Genomic DNA, 19,962 nt, shown 5'->3' with positions numbered 1-19,962 from the left:
TTTGGCTGTTTGCAATTTAATCGCAAGGCAAAGTAGAAAGAGAAGAGGGAAAAAAAGAAAAGCCTTGCCTTGCTGCAAACAGCTGCTGCAAACAACAACAACAGGGAAGGCTGCACTGTCCGGAAGTTGGCATATCGCAGTTACGATTATTTTAGTGTTAATGGCCAATTATTCAATTAGCGCCAACGTATTTTGGCTGTTTGCAATTTAATCGCAAGGAAAAGTAGAAAGAGAAGAGGGAAAAAAAGAAAAGCCTTGCATTAACGCATTAACGCTTGCATTGCATTAACGGTTCGGCACACGTGATAGCTCGCTGCTCTCTGATTGGTTGAAGCGTTTTTTGGACATAGCTCGGTAGGTACTTGTCCGATTAATTTCAAACCTTGAAAAGGCACATCCTCGGGTCCCCAGCAATATACCTGGCAAGTTTCAAGTATATCGGACCCGTGGTTGTCGAGAAACAGCGGTCACAGACAAACACACAGACACACAGACACACAGACACACAGACACACAGACACACAGACACACAGACACACAGAGATTACTGGAATTATAGATAGATAACATCATTAAAGGGTAAAGGTTTGCCCCCCATAGTTAGTCCACAAGCAACACGTAGGCCCATTAGAATTAGTTATGTCATAGTATGTGTAAGAGTAGGCCATTTCACTAGTAACATCTGCGTTGTGTAAAGAAATAATAAGCTTAGGCCCCTTTCATTTTGTGGCCGCCCTTCAATTATATCTATGGGCGAACTCGATCCCGCACCCCATTTGGCATCCCTCAAGTTTGTTACGCTTTGGCCGCCAGCAGCGTTCGCTGCCCTTGGTTTCGCTCGAAACTAGTCGGGTAACCACGAGGTAGGCCTGAAAAGGGGGAGGAGCGCGAGGGCCGAGGTGTGGCCGCATCAAGCAGCACGTTAGTAGGCGGTGACGGTGAGAGCAACAGCCAACCAGAGCTCGGTGGGCATGGCTTGATGGGGCGTGGCAAGAAACGGCTGGTGAGTTCGAGAGGGTTCCAAGGGCGTGGCAATAAAACCCTTGGCGCGAGGCCCCCACCTCAGATGAGAAGGGAGAGGCACTCGTAGATGAGATGAGATGAGAAAGGGATGCGCGGTGTTGAAGGACTTGATGAGGACGGGAGCCAAGTGCTGGTATCAAGAGAACTGGCTGGAAAGGGACACGGAGTTGAGAAGGGAGAAGCGCATTGCTCGCGTTTATTGAACCAGTATGAACTATTCGCTTATTACGTACGCGGCTGAGCCGCGAGTGTAACCGCCGAAGCCAGCCTACCGTCTGCCCTATAATTACCCCGTGCGCGCCAAACGACATGCGGAGGGCTCCTGGCCCCTGCCATCTGTTTCATCTGCTTCGCGGTGCGAGTTGGGGACCGGAGAACGAGCTGCCTGGACGCCATCCCTGGACCATCGACTTGTTCGTATGCAACCCCGTGTGAGTGTGTCTAAGGGTGAATGGGCCCGTTTGTCCAGGGATAAGTAAGTTAAGACTGTTTAAGGCTGCACTGTGTATTCTTCTTCTTCTTGTACAAAGTGTAAATAAATTCTGTTATTCCTTTCTTCCAAATCCGACCGTTGCAGTTATTTCCTCCATTGGGTAAGCGTGGCACGATTAAGAACCGCTCGGATCGGGTTTAGTCATTGATAACGGCTCGGGTCACGGGTCGCTACCGCTCGGCGTTTCCACTAACACCCGTGATTTGGTCGGGGCTTATTTCCTCGTTTCCGGTCAGCGTTAGTACTTAGGTAATAGCGAATTCATAGTCCTAAAACCCTATTTAACGCTGCCCGGGAAGGACGTCATAGGTCCCGGGTCCCGTCAGCTAGTAAAAGACAAGGGGACTAACCCTCCCCCCCCCCCCCCTTGGTAAGGGGAAAGGCCGGCGCTGAGATCCGCAACAATATATATATATATATATATTGACTTCCTGTTGTAGGTCTACTGTAATGTAATTGGTTCTGGATTTTTAGCTATACTAACTGCACCCTGTATGTGTCTTTTTTTCAAGGTCTCTGCTGTTTCACTGCCATTTCGTGGTATGCATATCAAATCACATTTGAATTCTACGATCCTTTCTTCCGAGGAATAAAGTGAGGAAACTTCTTTTGGGGCCTGGTTGGGCAATTTACCTTTATAAACAGAAACATGGTGTGGTGTGCTCACAAAAAGCCTCATTCAGACCATCATAGAATGTACAACTGTGACATTTGTAACTGACAATGTTTAATTGAGCCTAATTTTCATCAGTCATGTTGCATCAGCTTTCAGCGGAGAGCCAATAGCAGCAGAGCAGAACTTACTCAAGGAAGAATTGCTTCTTGCTGCAGCTGAAAATTCGAATCGCCAAAATGTGTATCAGCATACAAAGTTTGACTTTTTAAAAATTAGGTAATGAAACATTTCGGGAGACATCTTCATCGAGTTCATGAAGTCATTATGTTCTTCCGCGTGCATTTGCTGAAATATTTGGCTGAAACTTCCTCTTTCAGGCCTTTCTTTCATCCCAAACTTTACTCTTTCACAGAGATTGTTATTTTTTAATCACATGCTGTAGTTATTCTTAATAAACTCCACCGACCAGTGTTTGTGTGTCTATTTGTTTGTGTTTGTGTGTCTATTTGTGTGTGTTTGTTTGCGTATTTGTTTGATTGTGTGTGTGTGTGTGTGTGTTTGTTTGTTTGTTTGTTTGTGTGTTTGTTTGTTTGTGTGTTTTTTGTTTGTTTGTTTGTGTGTTTGTTTGTGTGTTTGTTTGTTTGTGTGTTTGTATGTTTGTTTGTGTGTTTGTGTGTTTGGTTGTTTGTGTGTTTGATTGTGTTTGTTTGTTTGTATGTTTGTTTGTGTGTTTGTTTGTATGTTTGTTTGTTTGTGTGTTTGTTTGTGTGTGTGTGTGTTTGTTTGTTTGTGTGTGTGTTTGTGTGTTTGTTTGTGTGTGTTTGTTTGTTAGTGTGTTTGTGTTTGTTTGTCTGTGTTTGTTTGTGTTCGTGTTTGTCTGTGTGTGTGTTTGTTTGTGTGTTTGTTTGTTTGTGTGTTTGTTTGTGTGTGTGTTTGTTTGTTTGTGTGTGTTTTTATGTTTGTTTGTTTGTGTGTGTTTGTTTGTGTTTGTATTTGTGTTTGTTTGTATGTGTGTTTGTTTGTTTGTTTGTGTGTTTTTGTGTGTTTGTTTGTGTGTGTGTTTGTTTGTTTGTGTGTTTGTGTTTGTTTGTTTGTGTGTTTGTGTTTGTTTGTTTGTGTGTTTGTTTGTTTGTGTGTTTGTTTGTGTGTTTGTTTGTGTGTTTGTTCAGGATGAGTCAAGAAGTAAAGTCAAGATTCCCTTAATATTTACGACCAGACCACCAATCGGTGTGGGGCAGACAGGGAGGACTTGACAGAGCTTGGGCAAATCTGCAAGGAAGAATGGGAGAAACTCCCCACAATAACTTTACAGTACACCTGTCCCCACGTTTTCCAGCGCAGAGGTGTTTTGAATTAAGCAGCGAGAGGTATTTTGAATTCCACTTTTGAAGAAGGAAAATACCATAACCCCCTGGCCACTTCCATAGGGAGTGGGTCCTTCTCGTAATGAATAATGCATATTTTGGAGAAAAAACAATCACACTATTCAAAGAAACCAAGTTTAAAAATATGACATAAATTAATACATTTCCATAGTTATCACAAATTACACAATGCTGTATACAATTAACAATGATCCTTTAGGGGTTTAGGGGAATGAATCACTGTCATTCATTTTCACTTCATTCAGCTCAATTCGCTCAGTAATTCAGACCTCCATACTTTAATCATCTATCTATAATTCCAGTAATCTCTGTCTGTACGTTTGTACGTTTGTACGTTTGTCTGTCTGTGACCGCTGTTTCTCGACAACCACGGGTCCGATATACTTTTAACTTGCCAGGTATATTGCTGGGGACCCGAGGATGTGCCTTTTCAAGGTTTCATATTAATCGGACAATTACTTACCGAGCTATGTCCAAAAAACGATTCAACCAATCAGAGAGCAGCGAACGATCGCGTGTGCCGAACGTGGCGGGCACACTCTGCCTCGGATGGCACATTTGAGAGCGTATTCATTTATTTCACGTTTGCAAACTATGTTGGCGTTAAACTATGTTTTACAACTAATAAAAACGAATTTGCGATTCATTCGCTTTCCTGCGCGTTTGTGCACGCGATGGCGATTTCTTTACCAAACTCCGGAAGCCGTTCGCTTTGGACCAAACCATTGCATGTAAATAGAGGGGGGGGATTGTCACCACTCGCAAGCCGTTCGCTTTGGACCAAACCATTTCATGTAAATAGAGGGGGGGGATATAATTTTAGATATAGATATAGTACGGGCATGCCCTAGTTCTACTCAAAGCAAGATAATCGTGACTCCTCCTCCTTACTTTCACCACCGAAGGTGTGGGAGGTTGTGTTTTCACCCCTGTTTGTTTGTCTGTTTGTGAACAGGATATCTCAAAATGTTGCGGACGGATTTGGACGAAACTTGGTGGACAGGTTGTGTGTGTGACAAGGAAGAAGTGATTTGATGTTGGTGAAGATCTGAATATGGATTCGGATATGAGAATTATTTAATTTTTCAGTGATTCTTCACCATTGAGTGATCGGGCCAAAAACGATACGTAGCACGATATTTCAAAAAGTTATGGACTGATTATAACAAAACTTGGTGGATGAGATGGTTATGTGACAAGGACAAACCGATTAGATTTTGGTTCACGTCCGGATGCAGATCCGGCCTATAATTGGGATACAAAATGTACACTGTCACAGTCTGGTGGAGGTATGCACTCTACCGAGTATCTACCGAGTACCGGGCATTCCAGTTTAGTTTCAGTTTGCTTTTTTTTGCCAATGAATAATCTTTGACAAAGTGAATTCATACAATGCATTACGATGAACGCACATCCCTAACACGTGATGATTATCGGGTTCAGTTGTGAAATTGGAAAGAGGTAACCAGTGGTGTTTTGAAGGTGTAAGTATAGAAATATAATATATTTCCTGGATGTTTTTGTAATCCATTATCATCCTGCACGAGAAAGCCCCCTCCAACAGTTGCAGAAGGCTCACTTCAGTCAGGTGCATGTGCCTTTCCAGGTATGAGTTTGGCTCAGCACTTTACCTGGGATGGACGGCGGGTACAATGGCACTGATTGGTGGGTCCTGCTTTTGCTGTGCATATCTGAAAAAGAAACAAGCAACCAGACGGTGAGAAAAGTCACGAGGCCATGGACATAAGCATGGTGGTGTCGCCCCACTTCTAAATGAAAGCAACATTGAAGTTTGAACCTGCTAAAAATATCAATTGCTCGGAGCAGCAGAATAGTTATGTTATTGTCAAGTGTTCGTCATTCATCTCTTGAGTCTGGGCTCGATCTCTGATGGAAGTAAAGTAAAGAAAAACTTCCAACCAGGTGCAGTTGAAGCAGAGACCTGCATCTCAAAGTACTAAGGCCTTGGTTAGGTCGGTTCTCTGCATTTTGGTTGTTTATGTTAAAAATCCAACGGTATCTTTCAAAGCAGGATCCCTACCATTTGTTTGTCCACCGTCGCACCGCGGAGCGAAAGGGGGACTATGGTTTTCCCCTCCGTCCGTGTGCGTGCGTGTGTGCGTGCGTGCGTCCGTGCGTGCGACCGTGCGTGCATGCGTAAGCGAAGGACCGAATTCTAATTTGGTGTGTGGGCGCAACCCACGTCAAAATCCAAGATGGCCGCCGCCATGTATGTCTGACGCCATGTATGTCTGAATCTTGTGAGCGGAATATCTTGAAAAATAAGCAAAGTGCCAACTTCTAATCTGGTGTGTGGGTGTATCTACGCATATTAAGGGAGAAAGCTATTGAAAATTGGGTCGCCATGTAAAAATCCAAGATGGCCGCCACCATATACATCTCTGAACCTTGTGAGCGAAATATCTTGAAATATAAACGAAATACTAACTTCTAATCTGGTGTGTGGGTGTATCTACGCATAAGGAAGAACGCTATTGAAAATTGGGTCGCCACGTCAAAATCCAAGATGGCCGCCGCCATGTATGTCTGAACCTCGTGAGCGGAATATCTTGAAAAATAAGCGAAGTACCAACTTCTAATCTTGTGTGTGGGTGTATCTAGGCATAAGGAAGAACGCCATTGAAAATTGGGTCGCCACGTCAAAATCCAAGATGGCCGCCACCATATACATGTCTGAATCTTGAGCGAAATATCTTGAAAAATAAACGAACTACTAACTTCTAATCTGGTGTGTGGGTGTATCTACGCATATTAAGGGAGAAAGCTATTGAAAATTGGGTCGCCATGTCAAAATCCAAGATGGCCGCCACCATATACATGTCTGAACCTTGTGAGCGAAATATCTTGAAATATAAACGAAATAACCACCTTTAGAGGCCATTTTTCCCCGCAAGCAGGGGTTGGCCTTTTTCGGGAACCGTGGTTGTTGTTGTTTTTTGGTCCCCTTTTTGAAGCAATGTTTTACGGCCGGATGCCCTTCCTGACGCCAACCCTTTTTGCCGCCTTTAACGACAAACAGGGAATTACCACTCCAGTGAACTGGTACTCAATTAGCCGACCTCGGAAGGATGACAGGCTGAGTCAACCCCCTTGGCGTTAATTCAGCGATCGACCGGGATTCGAACCCAGGATCCTAAGCCGGCACCCTAGCCGCTAGCCCAACACCAGGGACACCAGGGATTGAAATATAAACGAAATACTAACTTCTAATCTGGTGTGTGGGTGTATCTACGCATAAGGGAGAACGCTATTGAAAATTGGGTCGCCACGTCAAAATCCAAATGGCCGCCTTGCATCTTCCACTTTGTCAACTCGCATCACTTCAACAACGGGGGACCTAGGCGTAACGCTTGTTAGTGGATGGTCAAGACCACACAGTGCCTTTCAAAAAGAGCAGGTAAATGCAAATGTGCATATACCCTGGCCAAAGTCCAAAAATAATGTGCCTCAGTAATGATGCAACCAGCAGGGACGCATCAGTGAATCGCAGACCAATATATTAATTTGCTCGAATAGAATGGTCAACATACAGGGCTTTCAGAAAGTATTCACACCCCTTGACTTTTTCACATTTTGTTGTTACAGCCTGAATTTAAAATGGATTAAATTGAGATTTTTTGTCACTGATCTACACATAATATCCATTAATGTCAAAGTGGAATTTTTGTTTTTAGAAATTTTTACAAAATAATTAAAAATGAAATGCAGAAATATTTAATTTACATACGTTTTCAAAGCCCTGAGGCAATACTTTGTAGAAGCGCAGTGATTACAGCTTCAAGTCTTCTTGGGTATGTCTGTATCAGCTTTGCACATCTGGATTTGGGGAGTTTCTCCCATTCTTCCTTGCAGATTTGCCCAAGCTCTGTCAAGTCCTCCCTGTCTGCCCCACACCAATTGGTGGTCTGGTCGTAAATATTAAGGGAATCTTGACTTGACATCTTGACTCATCCCGAATGTTCCAGGCGTGGGTGTTGCATGAACGTACCCCTTGTGCCTCTCAGCCTGCACTTGGGTGTGGCTGGTGTTTTGCCGCCAGAATTAATGCCTATTCGGCGTTGCAAGGCCAGATTCCCTCATGAAGCACATATAAGACACAGTACAAAGAAAAGAACATTAAAAATGGTTTCAAGGGGGAAGTGGTTTTAGACATAAACATTAGGGAGGGAATACAACATCTTTCAATTCAATTCAATTCAAAGAAATATTTATTTCAATAGTTCCCAAAGTAGAGTCAAACAAAAATATACGAAAGTAATACTTCGGAACTTTAAAAAACTCAGAAGGATACAATCAAGATAATATATACGGAAGCCAAAATGGAGGCAAATATGGATCTTTCTATATATTTATATACATAAATCATGATTAGATTACCTCATGCTTACTCTATTACATTTACTTTGGGAAATACAACTAAACTATCTGATGCAACACCCTATAAGTCATTTCGACAACACTACTCCCACCTTCCTTCTTCAGACTATCCTGATATCTGCGCCCAGAAGGGGGAGCATTGTTGAATCTGGCTCCACTTAGGGACTATCTGAATTCCAATTTGACAGACATGTTTTTTATGCCTCCGCCCCAGAAGGTGGCCGGAGGTATTATGTTTTGGGTTGTCCGTCCGTCCATTCGTACATCCATCCGTACAGGCTAAACCTTGTTTTTCTCAGCAACCACATGTCTGATTGAGACGAAACTATCAGGATAATGGTGACACCGATGTAGAATGCTTTTATGATAATTGTGACGTCATATGTCACTCACGTGGTGTAGCAGCCATCTTGGATGATTAAATGTGAATAATTAAAATGTATTTCTCAGAAACCGCTGAATGGAAAAATTTGAAACTTGGCACATTGTCAGGTACTCCCAATGGGGAACAAACGTATGATAATAATGATCATCAGTGAAGTGGTATACCAGCCAAAAATGTTTTAATCGAATGCCTTGTATTGAAATATTAAATTTATGACATCATATGTCACATGGCTTGGCAGCCATATTGGATTTAACCGAAAACCTTTAAAAAAACATCTCCCAAACAACCAAAGCGATCGACTCGAAACTTTACGTGTCATCAACTAGGCATGGCGATTAAACGTTATCACAAAAACGTCTTCGGTCACATGGTGTGGCAGATGTATTGGATTGAAGGAAAATATGAAATAATTATATCTCAGAAACCGCTTTCCCTATCAATGCGAAATTTTACAAATATCATCTAACACCATTGCTGCATACAGTTTGAAAATGATGACATTGTAAGTCGAGTGGTTTGGCAGCCATCTTGCATAGAAAAACTAACCTCATCTGATCAACACAAAACTTCACAAACGTGATCCCCTCCCCATACATATGCGGAGTGTACATTTTTTATGCCATATTGCAGATGGTTTGGCAGCCATATTAGTTTGAAAGCCGATATAAAATATAAAAAAAAACTTTCTCCAAAACTTTTTCCCTGATCGATGTGAAACCCGTCGTCTGCGAAAAATGTGATACTTGAAAACAGCTGAAGGGATTTAAATCAAACGTGTTTATTTTTTAGGACAGTCAACGTGGGCATCTACCCGTTGTCATGGATAGGTCTGGGAGAAATTATAAGCAAAATAATTATTCTACAGTATTTTCTGATCAGGAGAGAGAGAGAGAGAGAGTCGGTGAATTATCACTGGCACCCTGACCAAATTTCTTTGTTTAAATTCATTTCTCAGGATAGGGAAAGTGTAACTCTTACGGAGGCAATGTTAGACCACCTCTTGTCATGGTTGCTACCAAACCAAGCAATGGTAAATTAATTTGTAAATAAGGGGACATAGGTATAGATATAAATTGTTGTGTTATTATGTACAGACTTGGCATTTAATATGGAATTTTTTTTTGTGGGGGTGAACTTACTTTTCAAGATGACTTAGAACCAAAAGTTCATTGGAATTATGTTGAAATTATTCTAGATTTTGTTAATGTGACCTTTAAAAGAAACAAAAACCACATTTGACATTTCGAAGCAAATAAATTGATCCTTGAAAGTGATGTAAACTGATATCGAACACATTTCATGGACAGTACTGTGTTAAACTTCTGTGCGTTTTCCAGAAGTATCTCTTTATTTTGCACATTGGCCAAAAATTTTTTTTAACAAAAACAAAAGTTAAATTACGACTGGGATTACGGACAATAAAATTACAGTTCAGTACTTCGTGTAACCCCCACGAGCATTCAGGAGAGCACGTACATGTTGAGGCATGCTGTTCACGAGATTTGCCAAGGTTTGGACAGGAATCGCTTGCCATGCAGTTACAATAGCCTGCTGCAATTCACGCACAGAGGCAGGCTGCTGGTCCAAGTTGTCGATTTGACGCGTTAATTCTGCCCACAAGTTCTCTATCGGATTCATATCCGGGGACATGGCAGGCCACTCCATATGCTCTACACCACGGTCAGCAAGAAAGTGTTGGATCATGCGAGCATGATGAGGCCGTGCATTGTCATCTTGGAAGACAAAGTTTCCTCGAAAGGCTGCACGAACAAATGGAAGCAATGTTTCTTCCAGAATGGCCCTGTGCTTGAACTGGTTCAGGATTCCATTCAGAACAACCAGGTCAGTTTTGCCCCCTGCATGAAAAGCAGCCCAAACGGTCACCCCACCACCTCCAGCTTAGACTCTTGGCACTATACAATCTTCGTTGTAGGCTTCATGCACTTGTCTGCGCACTCGGACGCGGCCATCTTGACGATAGACCAGAAATCTAGACTCGTCACTGAAGATCACGTGATTCCAGTGTCCTGGCTGCCATTGACGGTGCTCTCTGGCCCACTGCAATCGGCGCTGGCGGTGTTGTCTGGTCAGACGTGGCTTTCTGAGGGGATGCCTGGCACGATAGCCTGCTTGAACCAGTCCAGTCGTTGGTCGACTAGCCTTCTGGATACAGGCACATTTGTCAGTTGCTGCCACTCAGCCCTAAGCCGATTAGCTGACTTGGTACGGCCATTGCGGACTAATCGGTGCAGCTGGCGATCATCCCTCCTTGTGGTTCTGCGGGGACGTCCTGGCCTCGGTATTGGAGTATGGACACCCCTCTGAGCATTTCGTTTCAGGATCTTTGACACCTGACCTTGAGTGATGCCATACTGCCAAGCAATAGCACGCTGTTTCATGCCGGAATTTCGTAAAGCCACCACTAAATGACAAACAGCATTGTCGAGTTGACGGACCATCTTATGGGGAAGCGGCAATAACTTTTGTAGATGTGCAGCAGTTGTTTTCCACTAATACAGAACGCAACAACCATTATATACCCGATTGTGAAGCCAATCGTCAAATGTACCTGTCCGTACATTTTGTCACGCCACCTGTGATATAATCCTGTTATTGACTTCTTGCTGCGACAGACAATCAGTGACATGGTTCTTTTAACAAAAAAATCACCGAAGCGTAAAAGAAACTCACCAGATTGATATACCGAGTTCAGAAATTAAACCCAAGTCAAGAAAATATATATATCCCATATTAAATGCCAAATCTGTATTTCCACTGTTGAATTCATCTATATGACTCGTTTTTACGATGTGATGTATTGTGATTTGAAATATAGTGTTGAGATTATGTATTCGCAATGATGAATTCATCTGTACAATGTTGAAATACATGTTAATAGGATTTAGAAAATCTTGTAACATGTTAAACATGTGTTCATATAAAAGTTTTACTTGAGTCGGGAAATATATTGGCGCCAGAATGTCTGACATTACGAATGGTATCTGGTAATCAGCAGGTCCTGCTGAACTAATCTAAATGAATACAATGCTTTACATTTCTGAAGCTGTGTGATTTTTGCACATTTTCTGTGATTCCTCCAGAAGTCGAACTGACCATTGTCAGGTTAATTACCTTGGAATGTAAACCTTGTTTTACAATCTGCATATATTTTCTTTGCAACTAATCGGATTCATTATGTTTATGCACATTATGATAGTTTGCACTGTAAATTGATGTTTTTAATAAAAACGATTCAATGAACCTTTGAGGTGGTCTTTGAGGATGAGACTCAACTTTTCCCTCAACACAGGGACTACGTGGAGGCATATTGGTGACGCAGTCGCGTTGCTCTGGTTTTAAATGATTTTTTTCTGACACATAGCCAGACCCCGATATTCGCTGTTCAACTATTCACGGTTCCACTATTCGCAAGTTCCGCGTATTCTCGGGTTCCGTATATTTGTGGGCTCTGCGTATTCATGGGTTCCATGTATTCGCGGGTTCCGTGTATTCGGGGTTGATAAAATGTGACCTGTTTCTCTATTTGCAGAAAAGTGTCCCACAAATTCGCGTTTTTTTTTCTATTCGCGGAACACGCCATTTCCAAGACGTTCATCAACCTTTGCGGATTATCGTCGACATTCTCAGGATTTGCGTCACCATTCGCGAATTTTGCCTCGCTGTTCGCGGTTTGGTCCTCTATTCGCGGATTTTCGTGACTCGGGAACCTATCCCCCCTTTTTCCATTTAAACAATGCCCTGCTATTTGCGGGCTTTGCTATTTGCAAGTTTCGCTATTCGCGGATTTTCACGACTCGGGAACCTATCCCCCCTTTTTCCATTGAAACAATGCCCCGTTATTCGTGGGTTTCGCTATTCGTGGGTTTTGCTATTCACAGGTTTCGCTATTCACTGGATTATCCAGGAACGTATCCCCCGCGAATAGTGGGGTCCGACTGCATATATATATATATATATATATATATATATATATATATATATATATACAGTGGAACCTTGACTTACGAGTTTAATTCGTTCTGTGACCGAGCTCGTAACTCAAATTGCTCGTATCTCAAATCAAATTTCCCCATTGAAATGCATTGAAATGCTATTAATCCGTTCCAGCCCGCCAAAAACCACACCAATTTTTTTTTAAATATACAGTATATATAAAAATATCTCGCGCTTTATATTTCACCTGTATGCAGCATACAAGTTGGCAGGATGGCCTGGACTGGAGGGACGCACACTTGACTCTAAAGTCTAAACTGTCCAGCCTGGGTTTGAATCCCGACCCAGCTATAACCTGTCATGGGTGAATCACAGGCAGGGTGATTCATCAATGTGTGTACCGCTAAACTGGGTGCCCCGTTTGCGTCCCATTAGTTGTTGGATGTTAAGGATCTCACCGTGTTTTCCACAAAGAGAAGGCGAGCTATCGCCGGCACTCTGAACAAGTTGTGGCCTGGCATGCTCTTCTCCTCTGCCGTTATATACGTCCTCCTCGGCACCTCGCTCATGTTTTTCGACGATTGCGTGTTTTATATCCAAGCACAAGTTTTATATAAAACACGACGATTGCGTGTTTTATATCCACAAGTTGTGGCCTGGCATGCTCTTCTCCTCTGCTGTTATATACGTCCTCCTCGACACCTCGCTCATGTTTTTCGACGATTGCGTGTTTTATATCCAAGCACATCATCCTCTTCTTCTTCTCAGTACCGTGTTTTCCACAAAGAGAAGGCGAGCTATCGCCGGCACTCTGAACAAGTTGTGGCCTGGCATGCTCTTCTCCTCTGCCGTTATATACGTCCTCCTCGGCACCTCGCTCATGTTTTTCGACGATTGCGTGTTTTATATCCAAGCACAAGTTTTATATAAAACACGACGATTGCGTGTTTTATATCCACAAGTTGTGGCCTGGCATGCTCTTCTCCTCTGGCGTTATATACGTCCTCCTCGACACCTCGCTCATGTTTTTCGACGATTGCGTGTTTTATATCCAAGCACATCATCCTCTTCTTCTTCTCAGTACCGTGTTTTCCACAAAGATAAGGCGAGCTATCGCCGGCACTCTGAACAAGTTGACGGCAGAGATACTGTACTTGCACGGCAAGATAACCACGTGACCAGAACCCACCTGGTGGCGTAAACTCAAAATAACCAACATGCGAAAACAAAAATGCAGCGCTATACGACAGAGATACTGTACTTGCACGGCAAGATAACCACGTGACCGGGTGGTGAAAGCTCATAACTCGGATCTCGGCTCGCATCTCAAAGCAATAAACCGCCCGAGCGACGGCTCGTATCTCGAAAAACTCGTAAGTTGGGGCACTCGTAAGTCAAGGTTCCACTGTATATATATATATATATATATATATATATATATATATATATATATATATATATATATATATAACTGTGAGAAATAGTAGAAACTCCACGGTACGAGCAGGGCGTCTCATTTGCATTAAATAAATAATCGGGAGATTAAATCAGACGCGGACGTAGCTTCAGGACGTCGATCTTTAATTCTCGACAAGCTTTCGACCAACAAAGGTCTTCTTCTTAGTCTACAGAAACAACAGGCATGTATATCAGACAAGTGTATATATAGTGATATGTCTGTAAGATGTGTGATATGTGTAGAAAATGCATACAAAAGGAAGAGCCACGCTGAAGCTCACTCACCGTCCCCAAGTTCAACGGAAGTGAAGCGCAGCTTACAGTTACCGTTCGCGTTACAGTTCTGTGCACGTGCATATACAAATATAGAGATACATACATACATAAACACACAAGCATATATTCATATACCATTTATATTCATGTAATATATTTATATATTTATTTATATATTTATATAAATGACATATAAAGGTAGAATGAAAGAATGAGTGAATGAATGAGTGAATGAATGAATGGGTTATGGTTAATGATTTGATTGGGTTGATGTAGGAACATTTTTTAATCATCAAAATTTATGCCATGAGGGATTTTTGTCCGAAGTTTATGTATCCAAAAGGACTCATGTTTCGAACGATTCTGAAACTCAGATTTCTCACTCAGATGAAACTCAGATGAAACCCATATATATATATCAAGTTGAAAACAGAAACTACAAAATAAAGGCACCAACTTAACTATTATACTCCACTGGATGATAACTATACAGGTAGAACGACGATAATGACAAAAGCTTTGGAACAGCAATATGATGGTTTTTGCCATTGCCAAGCAAACCACCTGATTTTGCCCTCAACACCGATATCAAGACGGGGAATGTTCAAAACTGCAAACAGAAAAAGAGATAGTCACCATGAAGCTTTCGAGATCACACGAAGGGGCATACACAGCAACATGTCAAAAGGGATAGACCCAGAAATGTGACCTCAAGGCATATTATCATGTAAAAATCATACTTGCAATCTATCTATCTATAATTCCAGCAATCTCTGTGTGTATGTCTGTGTGTCTGTGTGTCTGTGTGTCTGTGTGTCTGTGTGTTTGTCTGTGACCGCTGTTTCTCGACAACCACGGGTCCGATATACTTGAAACTTGCCAGGTATATTGCTGGGGACCCGAGGATGTGCCTTTTCAAGGTTTGTAATTAATCGGACAAGTACCTACCGAGCTATGTCCAAAAAACGCTTCAACCAATCAGAGAGCAGCGAGCTATCACGTGTGCCGAACCGTTAATGCAATGCAAGCGTTAATGCGTTAATGCAAGGCTTTTCTTTTTTTCCCTTTTCTCTTTCTACTTTTCCTTGCGATTAAATTGCAAACAGCCAAAATACGTTGGCGCTAATTGAATAATTGGCCATTAACACTAAAATAATCGTAACTGCGATATGCCAACTTCCGGACAGTGCAGCCTTCCATGTTGTTGTTGTTTGCAGCAGCTGTTTGCAGCAAGGCAAGGCTTTTCTTTTTTCCCCTCTTCTCTTTCTACTTTTCCTTGCGATTAAATTGCAAAAAGCCAAAATACGTTGGCGATAATTGAATAAATGGGCATTAATAGATAGATAGATAGATATGCGATATGCGAACTTCCGGACAGTGTGCGCGTTACGAGCTGACCGCCATTACGGTACGTAATTCGATTTCTTATGCGCATTATTTCTCCCAATTCAGTCAGAGCGAAGGGCGGAAGCGAAGAGCGTTGTTATTTTTTGTTTACGGGCGTACGGGCGGGGTAGAGCGTACGGGTAGCGTTTTTTTTTTTTTTTGGCAAGGAACGGGCACCCACGTACGGGCAATGCCCTAGTACTGTAAAAGCCGTTTGTGTGTCTGTGTGTGTGTCGCCATTTTTCTCAGAGATGGCTGAACGGATCATCAGCAAACTTTCAGAGATTCATCAGTGAGTGCCGGGGAGTGTTTTAGGCAAAGAGTTTTGAAATTTTTATTTTTATTTTTTAAAGTTGGATTTTGAGGGATTTTTTTCTTTCTTTTAATTGCCCTATCGTGGGTGTAGGAAAGTGTGTAGGGACCCCATTCCTTAGTGGGTGTAGGGAAGTGTATTAGGCCCACACAAGAAAACAGAACGCACAGCGTCGGGTACCCCTGCTCGTTGAACAATAAATATAACATTCTGAGATGTTATTCTTTCGATTCATCTTGAAGACAATATTTATGACGTTTAACAATAAGATTCTTAATCATGCCCTTCCACCCCTCATTCTGTTATCTCGTTTACTTTGTAAAATTCATTTTGCATTTGGCTATTTGAAAGCACTTCCTACTTGTACTCACCTATATTTTGCTTGTCTTACCCAACCCACCCCAGACATGGCATGTACCACCCACAGACTTCTCTTCCACCTGTACAATACAGAGCTTCATCTCACCAAAGAGACTCTAATGAAAGTAGCCAAGCAGGTTTCAAAAGCATATATGTGTAGTGTTGACATGGAAAATGGTGCAAACACCCTTCCTTATCATTAATGTACGAAGCTCATTTACCGTGGATTCAAGAAGAGTCCATTTACCGTAAAACGAGGATTTTTTTTTCAGGATAGTGGGCCCAACTCGTTTGACCCTTTCTTGGTCTTAAACACAAAGATGAGCTTTTCGCTTGGTGGAACTTTTATGCTACAATAACACTGGACAACAACAAAAAAGCTTTCCGGATGCTACTGGGGTAAAATGTAGGTGTCCTTTATTAATTCGAGCATTCCGATTCCAAATCTGATGTCATAATTGACTCAGCACGTCAGGATTTTTAGTTACAGAGAAATGACATTTTTCAGGCATTGTTTATTTTTAAAAAATCAATCACATTGCACAATTACACAATATAAACACATCGGAGAATGTACAGTAACTGTTGACCATAAACTGAAGCATATTGATCAATATAAATACATTGTATAAACTATAAAATATACATTAACTGTTTAGAAATGTTTAAACACTTGCTTGTACACTTCTGACTTGTTTAAACACTTGTTTGTCTCTTAAGAAACCAGCAGTCGTCCCCCAGCATGATGGGGTTCCAATGCCCCAGATTGTGCTGATATCTTGGTGTAACTTCTCATAATGCTCATCGCTCACATCACCAAGGTTGGCTGGGAAGAAGTCCAAGTGTGATTGAAGAAAATGCAACTTCAGCGACAAACAGCAACCCATTTCTTTAAAGAATATGTTCAAATCTGGATATGTTACCTTGTTTTTGTATTTCCTTGTGAAACCAGCCACGTTAACCAGGCAGACAGCTGCAGTCATTCGGATTCTCTGGCTCCCGCCACACCATTCCATAGGCGGATCTGGGGGAAAGCGGGGCAGGGGGTGCGCTCCCCCACTTCGGATTTTCAATGATAAGTTATATACTGTGATATTGGATGCAGTCCGGTCGCAGATACAGAGTGCACCATTCAACCTTCTCTTCATGTGTGAGTCAATTATGTGTTTCTTTACAAGATGCACACGTGATGTCGAGTTAATCTTTTAAGAGTGTGTGACGAGTTATTCAAGCGTTACGTTAGGCAAATTACCATAACACCTGATTTACATTCGTGGGTGTTACATCTAAGTAGATAAACCAAAGGACCAGGATACGGGTTTCTTCCAAGGGCAGTATCCAAAACCATACAGCATAACAAGTACTCCAAGCAAGCGCAGCACACTCCAAGAGTTCAAATTAGCACCTCAACGCCACACTTCCGTCTTCACGCCCAAAATACAACCACACTTCCGTCCCGTCTTCACGCCCAAAATACAACTACACTTCCGTCCCGTCTTCCCGCCCAGAATACAACCACACTTCCATCCCGTCTTCATGCCCAAAATACAACCACACTTCCGTCCTGTCTTCATGCCCAAAATACAACCACCAAAAGTCCCTCCAAGAAGATCTGGGGCATTCAAATAACTAACTACTGTATTGTACTTACATATTGTCGCATTCCCTGTGATTAAAATCCTCCAAGGAAACGGATTACCGAACGAGCTTTAACTCCGAGGCGTTCAGTTAAAATATAGCGGAGAATACGCGTGGTGGGGGGGGGGGGGGGAGCGAGGGAGGGGGCAGCCAAAGAGCTTACCTTCATGGGTCCACCGGCGGTCTTCACACCTATGATGGTTAACTCGAACCGACACGGGATTAAAATGTACAAAAATACCGGATTTATTAAACAAAATGCCGGTAACAAAGAAGAAAGCACGATAAAACTATATTCCTAATTGGAGCGCTCCCACACAGACCCGAATACAGACAAGGGATAAAATAACTGAAAAATAAATATGTGTAGTTTGTGGCACTTAGCTCTAAGCTGCTGATGTATCTCGTCAGGAATCGTCAAAGACCGTCTGAGGCCTTGGCAGGAACAACACGCTTTGCTGCGCAGCGCGTTGGTGGGAAAAACCAGGCCTCCGTGCACAGTTCGCTCTTCCAGCCGCATTTAGCTTCGTTGTCTTCGCGCGGGAAACCGCAGCTCTTGGTCCGCAGCTCTTCCTCCTCACGATCACTATGAAGATGTCGGAACATGACTGCCCGTGATGAATCTCTCTTGCGCAAGAAAGCAAAATGCGACCGTTCGCTATGGGATCCAGAACGAGAAGAAGCCAGAAGAGAAAATGTCCGCCGTTCCAACTATTTTGGCCTTGAGGCTCTGACGTCATCCCACGACGTCTCCATGTCCGCTCCTATCAGCGAGTCCCATCTTACCAGTGCTTGTGCCAATCAAATCCCAGTCCAATCACTGTTCTTCGGGGCATGACTCATGGCCCTGCCTGTGTCTGTGCGCTCACCAAGTCGATGTTGTTTGCGGTCGTGCTTGAAGCCTGGTTTCCGGTTGGTTTTTAATTAGTGTCATTAGTTATAATGTCGATTGCTTAGCTCAGCTATGGTGAGTAGTGTGGTGTCATAAGAAACACAGGAAAAGATTACAGAGGCAATTACATACAGGGGATTAATTTACCCATAATCCCTCGCTAATTCACAAACCCCATCCCTCTCATGGGGACGAAGATACAAGCTCTTCCACGACATACGGTCTACAATTTCCTACTTATTATACATCGAGGTTTTTTCCTTCTTCACCACAGTCAGGGCTCACTAATCTATACACTCTACCTGGCTCTAAGGTAATCATTGTCTAGCTCCTACAAACGTAACAATGTTATAACTAACTATTGTGCTTACATAACTTTAAAAAATAGCATTACATAATTTTTCAACAGCCCCATATTGGGTTAAACAATCCGTGACTGTGTGACGAATCAGCTTGTTCTGATATAACTGTGGCGGAGGCTGACATGGTGAGAGTTGTCGAGTTAATCTTTTCACAGCACATTAAACGTGTGTTTTCAAATGGCGTTGTTCATCTTTTAAGAGTGTTTTAAATGTGTGTTTCCCAATCAGCCCGTTACCGGATTTTGTGGCAGGTTGTGACCACAGTGCGGTCATTCGTGCTTTGCCTAAGGATTTCGGCTGGACATGTCTGCTCACCAATTTGCGACGCCACTTTGGCCCATTTGTCATCTTGAATCTGCTGAACTGTTGGACCAGGGAAGAACGCAAGGAATTGCAGAAACTTCCAAGAACGCAGGAAACGCCATTTCCGACGATCAAATTTTTGAAATTTCCCGAGGGAGGTTATGTTTTTCACTACAGCAATGTCAATAAGACAACGGCACGATAGTCACTGATCTTGGTATCCAGGTGAAGGCCACGTTCATGCCAAAGACGATGGATGCGTCAATCTTCCGAAGAACACACATGTTTTACCGAGTCTGGATGTTACTTCGTCGTCAATCATTGCATTTTGAGAGAGGACACCTCCAAGGTAGCGGAACTTATCTACAACTTTGAGTGCTGTGTCATCAATGGTAAAAGATGGGTGTCCCTACTCATGTACCTACATGTTCCTACTCATCCCTGCATGTCCCCACATGTCCCGATTCATCCCTACATGTCCATACATATCCCAACTCATCCCTACATAAAAAAAGGAATCTGCCACCCTGATGTGAATAACTCATGCTAACAACCGTGGACATGAGATCTTCAAAGGGAAGCAAATGTCATTAATGACTCCACTCCAAATAGGGTTCAAGTAGCTCAGGTGAGGGGTTCAAGGTTATTCAAGGGAGGCGTAAAGCACACCTCTCTCTATAAGGGATCGTTTCTCTGTATGCAATTTTAACACGGGGA

General features: G+C 42.6%; 1 protein-coding gene across 4 annotated transcripts in view; it reads left to right on the top strand.

The window, feature by feature from the left end:
• LOC137424392 (claudin-15-like) overlaps positions 1 to 19,120 on the top strand; it is a 35,641-nt gene extending 16,521 nt beyond the window's left edge. For 3 of the 4 annotated variants that reach the window (XM_068111803.2, XM_068111804.2, XM_068111800.2), the window contains exons 4-6: positions 2,029 to 2,110; positions 5,124 to 5,234; positions 16,096 to 19,120. In XM_068111803.2, coding sequence (XP_067967904.2) covers positions 2,029 to 2,110; positions 5,124 to 5,234; positions 16,096 to 16,210 — 308 coding nt within the window. In that variant the 3' untranslated portion in view covers positions 16,211 to 19,120. Of the gene's footprint in view, positions 1 to 2,028; positions 2,111 to 5,123; positions 5,235 to 15,626; positions 15,670 to 16,095 lie in introns of all 4 variants that reach the window. The other variant, XM_078775370.1, reaches the window with a different exon arrangement.
• The last annotated feature ends 842 nt before the right edge of the window (positions 19,121 to 19,962 follow it).

Source organism: Myxine glutinosa, chromosome 4, assembly GCF_964187855.1.
Source record: "Myxine glutinosa chromosome 4, kmMyxGlut1.1, whole genome shotgun sequence".
Lineage (NCBI taxonomy): Eukaryota > Metazoa > Chordata > Myxini > Myxiniformes > Myxinidae > Myxine > Myxine glutinosa.
The sequence above is the reverse complement of the archived record's forward strand: the minus strand, read 5'-3'. Positions and strand labels throughout refer to the sequence as shown.